Below are 9682 nucleotides of genomic sequence, written 5' to 3' on the forward strand. Positions count from 1 at the left end.
ACAGGACGGCCCCCACCTACCCCGCAGCAGAACCAGAACCAGCCCGACAGCACCACAGCTGTGGTTTCCAAACCATCCAGCTTCCTGCCAGCAGATGCTTCTTTTAAACACCAACACACGGCCGAGTCTCTTCTCCTTCCTCGAGCTCTTTCTGCTCAGCCAGCGCTTTAACATGAAGTTTTTAACAACTCAGACCGAGACCTTCAGGAACTCCATGCAGCACCGTCAGGAACCACCTGCAGTACCCCAGCTTTCCAGCAGCTGAGCTGAGGTGACCCCGCCCCCACCAAACACACACATCCTGTTCACCTGCCGACGTCTGACTCAGGTCTTCTCCTGCACGTTACCAACATCCCTGTTGCACCAGTACTTCTGCATTAAACAATGATATTTCCATATTTTATGTGTATGTATATAAAACGAGTTATAAATATATATACATATTTAAAAAAGAATCCTTTGGTACTTTAATCTACTTCTTTAAGGGGGGGGGGGGCTCGTGCAGAAAAGTACAGAAAGTGTTTTATGGTTACGTCCCATTGCCGGGACTGATCACTATTAATAATGAATGAAGTCACCGCACCATTATTAACGTGGAGATGTTGCAGCCATTAAATAATGAATCTAAATGAACAGATGATTCAGTGAGTTGAACGTAATCAGTAAAGCATCACAGGTTGTAGAACTGAACCCAACAAATAAGCGGCTGCTGTGTGTTGGGGAAGACGGCGTGCGATTCAGGCTTTGATGCTGCGTTTGTATCTGTGGGATTTTTCCTTATCAGAGCAGCTCTGGATCTTCCCGTGGTTTGAACAGCAGCAACATTTCTGAACATGGAGCTCTTCACAGGGTTTGTCTGTGTGCCAGAGTTTTCTACAGCCAAACTCAGGAAACACCGTGAAGGAGGCCTGAAAGTTAAGATGCTTCTTATTCATCTGCTCCTGTGCATAGAAGATCTGCGCCCTGTGGATCTGAGATCAGGACCGATCCATCCGTGGAATCAGTATCTGATTGGAACAGTTTGAGAACCGACCCTGTTTCTGTTTCTGATCAACAAGAGAAGAGACGGAGGGGAAGAGGGGTGAGGACAGAGGGAGAGTCCCTGGAAGGAAACAGGAAATACTGAAAGCAGGGGGGGGGTAAAAGCCTGGGTTGTGTTTTGCTGCATGGAGAATCCATTTAGAGGTTGGCCTCTCCCTGCTGATAACTAATGGACCCGAAGACTGGGGGGGGGGGGCTTTCAGAATAAAAGCCTCCACTCTCACATCGGAGAGGTCTAAAGCTGCATCTTTCTCTCAACATTAACTCTACTGATTATTGACTTATAACCATGCAGAGTGCAAGAAACAATCTAGAGAATCTTCCTTTAAAACAGCAACCAGTTCATTTGTTTATGAAGTTGATTAATTAAGAATTATGTAAGTCCTCCTGAGCCGTGGTGCACTCACAGTAGAAAGTGGCATGATATACTGAAATACAAGTACCTCAGATGTGTACTTAGGTGCAGTAAATGTACTTAGTCACATCCCAAGACAGGTGTGGAGCGACAGGAGAAACACACCTCGGAGCTACGGCAGCCTAGAAGGTCAGAAACCATCAAGATCAGCAACCCCTCAGATCCAGTAACACTCCAGTCATTCACACCTGAACTCACACCTTCCCTCTCAGAGCGCTAGGAGTTCACAGTGCGTGTTAGGAAGCGGTATGGTCTGTTCATCGGAGCTTATGGCAGATTCCTGACTCACTCTCCATTTCATGTTTCCAAAGGTTCTTTGAACAGCAGATAATGGATCACACTCAGCAGAGAGTGTGTGTGGGCGGCAGCAGGGTGAACACACACCAGCGTACCCGAGCAGCAGCGAGTGGGAGGCCAACTCGGCCTCGCTTCACCGTGGAAACATACTGTAAAACCTCCGTTACCAGTAACCACGACACCCAGCAGGTTAACGAGGACACGTCCACGTGTCCGACACCCAGTGGAAAACCTGAGGGAGACGCACACTCACGTTGCTATGACGACTGTTTTAATAGCAGTGCAGCCACCGGCGGCAAAATAAAATCTGGTTAATGTCAGAATCAACATACGGCTGAGGTTAACTCACCCGAGCGTGGTCATGGTGACGATGGTGTACCAGAAAGAGGCGGGGATGGAGGTGAAGGTGGAGCCCTTGGTGCCCTTCTCGGCATAGAACATGACGGTGGCGAAGATGATGATGGCCATGGTGAGGGAGAAGAGCAGGAAGCCGAGCTCAGAGGCGCAGCTCTTCAGCGTGTAGCCCAAAATCCTCAAACCCTGCGAGTGACGCGAGAACTTGAAGATCCGGAAGACACGGAAAACCCGAAGGGTGACGAAGGCACCGCTCACGTCCTCATTCTCCGGCATCACCAGGCCGATGTAGTAGGGCATGATGGCCACCACGTCGATCACCGACATCACGGAGCGCATGAACTTGCAGCGGCTGGGCGCGGCGAACAGACGCATCAGGTACTCGAAGGTGAAGATGAGCACGCAGGCCGTGTCCATGCAGAAGAAGGCCAGCTGGTACTTCTCCCCGCAGGGAAGGTCTTTAACGCTGCCTTTGGGGGGCCGGCAGGGGACTGTCTCCACCACGTTGGCGATGACGGACACGGCGATGAAGAAGCCCGTGACGTAGTAGAAGACCAGCGCCATGGTGGAGGTGTGCGGGTTCTCGAAGGCTCGCCACAGCCGCTCCCTGGAGGTGCTGTGTGGAGGGAGGGGGGCGTCCATCGCCTCATTGGCCTCCGTGTCCTCTGCCAGACGCTCCTGGTTCTCCTTTTTCCTGTCTCGGTATTCCTGTACAAAGAAGGAGGGCAGGGAGAGGAATGTTAGCCGAACCAGTCCAGTTTCTCCTTTTCAACATGTTGGTTCAGAGGCCAGAGTCTTGTATTTAGGTGGAATGCTAATGAATTTAACACGCTAGCTTACTGCTTTCCTGTTTTCTTTCTGTCGGACGGATCAAGGATATCTGGTGGTTCAGAATCACTAACTTCTGTGAGCAGCTGGGTTGGAAATAGCCTGATGGGGTAAATATGATGTCCAGATAATTTCTCTCACTTGGTGAAAACCACCACAGAAGTGTCAACAAACAAAATATCTGCTAAGCCTCGACCACTGCTGGGTTGACAATGTTAAATCAACTCTGATTCTTAAAGTTTAGCTTAAAACAGGAAGTTAAATTCCTTCTTTAAACATTTGCCAGATGATAAAAGGAGGCGGTGGAACAGAATCTGTGAAATCTCTGGAGGAATAAAAATAAAAACCATGTGCACGGCTTCCCATGGGAAATCGTGGGGGAAGTGTTGAGCGAGTAAAAAAAGAACTCCAGAAATTAGAATCTCTCACAGTTGAATCAACATTTGTGAAGCAGAATCTGCCAAATCTGAGCAAATAAAGGACAATGACCCGTTCGTTATCAAAACAAGGATAAAAAGATATAAAAGCCTCTGAAAACGAGGCAACCATCACAACAGAAAGAGCTCTGAGGGTGATTTATTGTGCAGACGGTGACAGGAGCTTGTTAAAGGAATGACGTCAGGGTACGAAGGGTGCCAAAATCCCACGCTGGTGTTTCAGAGGGCTCATCACTGAGCTTGAGTCTGATCCTGTGGTCAGTAACCCCACCCCCCACAACCATCCATGTTTTTACCCTTCAGTCATTTAGATGATGATTCTCTGACAGCAGAATAAATCCCATCAAAAGTCTCAGCATCCACATTAAGGGATGCTGCAGGCACTGGAAACGTTAACATCTGTGAGGCTGCAGTGCTGAAACAAAAGCTGGAAGCTGCTGTTGTCTTTTCTTAGTCCGCCAAGTTTCCATTGGTCCGTTATTCGCAGAAAGAAAACGATTTTATATTATTAAACATTACTGCATGGATGAATTATTAAACATGGCACTGCTGCTAACTGTGGGCTCTGCCATGTTAGCTGACTCTATCCGGACTGGGAGCTCGAGTACCAGGGGAGAGTGGCGTTTGTTTCCATCACCAGCACAGGAGCGTTGGACCACAGGGAGGAAGAGGTTTTCAGGAGTAAGGGAAAGAGCAAGCAACAGAACCAGGTATCAAACTTACAACAGCTTGTGGACTGGAAACAGCTTTAGTCGGGGCAGCTCTAGTGTTTTAGTCTAGCTTGTGTTTGTTAACCTAAAGGAACGACTACAGAACACGGCTGTTAAAGAGAGGAGAGAGGAGAACGCCCCTAAATCCAACAACTAATATTTCAGCAGTTCCACATGTGACAGCGTTTCTCCGATCACATGAAATGACTAAGTTTGATATACAAGTACACGAGGACGGATATCTACTTAATGTATCAGAGTTATCAGAGTCGTGATTCAGAAGCTCAGTTTACCTCCATGCAGCAGTCTCCGATGATCTCTGGCACGATGCCGTAGAAAGCCAGCTCCTCGTCGAAGGCCTGGACGCACTCGTGCCGCGGGTAGTGCAGCTTCCCGGTGCGGTAGAAGTTAAGAATGTGCCGGAACATTTCAGGGTCTCGGTCGAAGAAGTACTCTTGTGTGTCCTCGTTGAAGAAGAACTCCTTCTCTGAGGAGCCCAGCAGCGTCTCTGGATAACGATCCAAAGTGTTCTTCCATGTCTGCAGAAAGAAAACAGAATCATTCTCTGAGACCCTAAAACTGCTCCTCATGTGGGTGCTGAACAAATCTCCCATGGATAAGGGGGGTCATGGAAGTCCACCTGTGTGGTTTACTACTAAACAAAATGAAACTCTGCCTCTGGGCAACCAGAAATGCTGCAGTTCTGCTGAGCGCACATGAACACGCCTGAAGTTCTGAAGACAGCTGAGTTTGAATGGGTTTTCTGGTCCACATGAACCTCTCAGATTTCTAAATTTTGGGTGGAACATCCTGCAGTTAAGTTTGTATTCCATTCTGAAAGTAGAAGCTAATTAGCCTAGCTTAACGCTGACATTGATTTCCCTAGACGAAATAGCCAGACTGTCAAACCTAAGAGCAACGAGTATCTGAACCTGAACCGTCAGCAGCAGGGTGTTGAAATGCACCATATGGAGACTCAGCTCTCCACACAAACACAGCAGGTCCATCTGAAGGTGTTCCTCAGAAGTCGGATGGGAGCACTGAACCGCCACTAACTGATGGTGAAAGCTCTTATTTGGCGTCACTTTTTAAAAGCAAGCATTACTGTATGTTTGTCTCAGAGTATATTTTAAAAATTAGGACAAAGTCCAAGACTTGACAAGAACTTTCTTCTTGATCTGCCACTGCAGCACTTTGAAAGCCAATAACATCTGTTTTTGTTGCAGAGCATTTTGGTTTATTATTTCTGCAGCATGTGCTGAGTAGACGTCCAGTTTTACCACTTCCTGCCTTGGAAGTAGGAACAGAGATGGAGCACAATTATAGAGAGTAGTTCTGGGAGAAACTCATTTCCCTCAGACATGGTCGGTTAGTTAGCACTTCAAGAAGAACTTTAGGAGTCAACTACGAGTCCCAGAGAGCATTGCTGTAAGAAACATCCAATCAGAGAACACCAGGTTTTGTTGCCAGGTGTCTAACGGCAGCAGAAATTAGAGGTCCACTTTGGATTGTGGAAATATTTTGCAGCAACAAGGCTCCCTCAGTATAGTACAGTAGAACCCCTGAGTTCATGGCTCTGGCTGGAATAGCTGCTGAGGCTTATGGGTAATGTAGTTCTTAGAACCGCTCCATACACTACATTGGAGGAATAAACCTGGGGCCGTATTACAGAAACTTCCTAACCTGCAGACCCTGTCCTGACTGCTTGGTAACCATGGTAACAAGGGTTAGGAACTGATTTAGGAAAAAGGCCGTTACAGATGAACAGTTCCTCAGTCAGGTTCCTTTCCTAACTTTAGATAAGAACAGTGTTTTACAGAAGCGTCCTGACTTCAGGAGAACTGTTGAGCTGTCCTAACTTTACTTTTCCACCAGCTACAGTTTCCTAACTCGTTAAATCCACGACTGCTCTTGACAAAATGTCAACAGGCAGAACTTATTAACTGATTTACCGATGTTTGATGACAGAACCCTCGTTAGTAGGAAGGCTGTCGGCGATGTGACGCTGGATAATGTCTCATTATGTCACGTGATGTGATGCCTGATGGAACAACCTACTGCGAGTCTTTGATAGGAGGAGATGGTTAAATTCAAGAAATACATGAAAACATGGTGACGTCAGCCCGTAGCCTTTTTTTTACCGCCATTATTAAGTTTGCCGAGCAGAGTACGGGTTCCTGCAGGGGTCAGTGAGGGAGCACAGGAGGAGCCACCAGCGGTTCCCTCTGGTCTCTGGATACAGCTGCCTTTCTCTTCGTCTCACTGTAAATGGACTGATTTTCTTTCTGACAGCGTCAGCGCTCTGCGGATATACGGCGGAGACTGTGTCCGCTGCTTTAGCCCGCTCTCTATATTTGGGTTTCTCAATGAGGTCACCGACACCTCTGAGTCCTCTGACTTGAAGTTCAGTGATAGTTGTTGCTTCTGCTCCATTTTCAGTTTATGTTTCATTAAAAAAAACTACCAAAAAACAAGATTAAAAGCCGTTTAGCTCCGTGGTTGCTAGGTAACAGACATAAAAGTTGATAACCGATGTTGGTTTGAGTATTTAGGATTTCCTAACCTGACATAAGACAGGATTCCTAAAGTTAGTTGGGATTTGCGTCTGTAATACCAAACCTGTCAATACCAAATCCTGTCTTAGACTCTTCCTGTCTGAACTTAAGACCGGAACTCTGTAATACGGCCCCTGGTGCTCATCAAAGCCCGTGTGGAACAAGTCCTCCATGTGTACATGAGAACAACATGTGGATAAGCCTCAGTGTGGATCAGCTGTATGAGCCTACACAAAGACACGCCCCTAAACACCATATACGGCCAACACCAATGACCCTTTACAAAGCCTCGTGTCCTTAATGTAGGATGTGACAACTGACATCACAGTCAATGAGATTAAAGAGAAGACAAAGAGCTTGACCTTAAAATGATGAAATGTCTTTTTATACATGATGAAATATCAGAAGTTATTGCTCAGACGCTCTCTGCATTAAATATTATTCTGCCAGAAATGCACCCAGCTTAGGAAGACACCTGCCGCTGTACAGAATGATGAGAACTGAATGCTGTTAACAGATCTGGTCTGGATGGTCAAAGAGGGACAGTGGGGGGGGGGTTACTGTAACTTTAAAAGAATATCATTTCTCAAAATAAGGAGAAGGGCCTCCAACCTTCTGGAAGGCTTCTGTGTCTAAAGTGCATCAGTGGGGTGGAGCAGCTGCAGTGACCACATCTTAAGCCACAGCTGACAGTCCGTCATGCTGATGTGGTTCACAGTGATGTCCAGTCAGTGCTCAGGCCACTATAGGGTTTGTTCGGACACATGGTCAGGAAATCTACGCACATCTTAAAACTCAAGGAGGAACTAAAAGATCCTGCTGTCACTGCAAAAACTAAAATCTAAGTAGATTCATTATCTTAATTGAAGGCAAAATATACTTGTTTTTGTTTGACAAGATATTTCTTCTTACCAGGCGGCTTTTATGTTAGAGAATTTCACTTGGTTCAAGTTTTTGTCCTTAAGTAGCAAGTGAAATGTTCTTGTTCTGTTTTTTAATTTTGCTTATTTTAAGTAAGATTTCCCCCATTTTATTGCTGTTTTTCTTGTTTTTGAGCACTCAGTTTTGCAGTGTGAGTGAACAAACTGCTTATGGACAAAACTACAAAAGAAGAGTGCAGACCTCCACCGGGCCTGGTCCCACCAGAGGTTGTAGGAATAACACGGGTCATTTTACACGCCAACGTCATCGAGAGAAAAAATGTGACGTAGTACAAAGAGTGACAAAGTCCACATCGTGACGGGGTCGGGGTGGATGGACAGTTCAAACAAACATAGGGCTTTTACCCAGAAGGCTGCTGTTCATCAGCGTTGACTTAGTTTAACTGTCTGTACGGAACTTTACTGACTGACCTGCCGGGGGGAAGAGGAGGGAGGAGTCAGCAGTCGATGGTGGTATAAATCAGAGCAGTCAGTAAAACATTGGCCAAACAGTCACGTAACATAAAACGGGAAGGGGAAAGGACCCTCTTCCTGTCCAGGCCCGAGAGGAAGATTGATATTGGATAAAACTGAAAAAACTGGGTTGTGTATTTAATTACAACGTTGTTAAAGAGATTCCAGGCCTGTGACGGGACGTCAGCCCTGCTACACGTCCATCCACCACCCGTTGACTCTCCACCTCTCTACATGAAAGTCTAGCTACGTCCTGTTTGGCTCTGGACAAACTGGGAGGTGTGGATTCCAGTGATACCTGTTTAGAAGAACTTTACTGGTGACGGGGACGAAGGCCACAAGCCGACGCACACAGTTTGAGCTCAGATCTTTATCACTTCTTCAGGCACCTTGGAAGTCGGTGAAGGCAGAAATCAAAACTCTGAATCGTGAACATTGCTTCTGGGACTGGGCTTGGACGGAAGGTAAAACGCCTGTAACCGACGGCCTCGCAGCTTCCCTCACTCTGCTGCTATATTTTGGAGCATGCTCAGTAGACACCCACCTGAAACCTGACCCCGCTGACGTTGACATACAGGATCTCATCCGATCTGGACGAGTTGTCCACAGGAGGTTTGGGCATCGTCTTCTTGGCTAACGGCAGCCATCCCACTGCCGCGGCCCGTGCAAATGGCAGCCACGTCGCCACACCTGCCGCCATCTTGCATCAGCACGTCCCACCTGCAGAGAGTCAACTTCTATCCTCGGAGGAGGACGGAGTTCACACGTCAGACGTAAGCGCCTTCACTAAATCCTTGCTCACTTCTTTTCCTGACCTGATGTCCTCGAGCTGTCGAGGCAGTGAGAGAGGAGGCGGTCGGACATGTTGAGGGGGGAGGAGGGGTGGAGGGAGGGGTCAGAGGGCAGCTAGGTGTCAGGCCATGAAAGAAATGCTGTAAAGGAGAGGGAAAGACCATCTATCTGACGTCTCTGTGACCCGTCTTCTATTTTTTTCCTGACGTCCTTCTGCTGGGCAGGATAAGCTTCCTGTCGCTCTCCTGACCTGCAAGACGCTGCTCAGGGTAAACTGACCATTTTAAACCTTATATGGTTGTCTTTCTGGCTGCAGGTGAGACAGCTCCTGCCTACGGGCGGATGTCAGTGCTGTTCTTCTAAATAACAAGATGTTCCGCTTCAAAACACAGACTCTCCTGATAGAAAACCATCATTTGTTGGAATCTCAGCAGTAATATGTGTAAAATAATAATAAAGTTATTCTCTGATATTGCCGTCGCAGTTTTATTGCTGCTGGGACTTAAAACAAAAAGCAGAAAGAAATAAATCCAGGTAGGAAGGCGTTAAAGCGTCTGGCCTCGCTGCATTCTCTCTCTCTCTCTCTCTCTCTCTCTGTCTGTATGCAGCTCTCTCGCCCTCCCTCTCCCCCTCTGAAGGCTGATTTGTTGCAGCGCCGCAGCCTTTCAAATTCTTATTAAATTGTGATGATGGTTCCTGAAGTTGCAAGATAGACAGAATCGCCCGTGTGGCCTCCCTCCCTCTAAGTGTTTCCCCGCTGTGGAGATTAAGGATGTGCAGCCTCCCAATTCTCTTTTTCTCCTTCTCCGTCTGTTCCTGCTCGCTGTTTTGGCCTCTCTAATTTTCTTTTATCTGTCTC

At 47.1% G+C, this 9682-nt stretch overlaps 1 protein-coding gene across 1 annotated transcript; it reads right to left on the bottom strand.

The window, feature by feature from the left end:
• Positions 1-2002: 2002 nt before the first annotated feature.
• kcnd1 (potassium voltage-gated channel, Shal-related subfamily, member 1) lies at positions 2003-9458 on the bottom strand. Its single transcript, XM_046057382.1, has 3 exons — positions 8576-9458; positions 4376-4621; positions 2003-2815 (listed from the first exon to the last, which is right to left on the bottom strand). Exons 1-3 carry the CDS (start codon positions 8729-8731, stop codon positions 2099-2101), a joined length of 1119 nt encoding a protein of 372 aa, XP_045913338.1. The 5' UTR covers positions 8732-9458; the 3' UTR covers positions 2003-2098.
• Positions 9459-9682: the final 224 nt, after the last annotated feature.

The sequence above is a fragment of the Micropterus dolomieu genome, linkage group LG08 (genome assembly GCF_021292245.1).
Source record: "Micropterus dolomieu isolate WLL.071019.BEF.003 ecotype Adirondacks linkage group LG08, ASM2129224v1, whole genome shotgun sequence".
Lineage (NCBI taxonomy): Eukaryota > Metazoa > Chordata > Actinopteri > Centrarchiformes > Centrarchidae > Micropterus > Micropterus dolomieu.

What these genes read in the sequence shown, in the direction of transcription:
- kcnd1 (XM_046057382.1), bottom strand. Translation starts at nt 8,731, where the DNA reads ATGGCGGCAGGTGTGGCGACGTGGCTGCCATTTGCACGGGCCGCGGCA. An exon ending in TCAGCGGGGTCAGGTTTCAG is followed by an intron (nt 4,622 to 8,575) that starts GTGGGTGTCTAC and finishes TTCTTTCTGCAG; the next exon opens with ACATGGAAGAACACTTTGGA. An exon ending in TCGGAGACTGCTGCATGGAG is followed by an intron (nt 2,816 to 4,375) that starts GTAAACTGAGCT and finishes TTCTTTGTACAG; the next exon opens with GAATACCGAGACAGGAAAAA.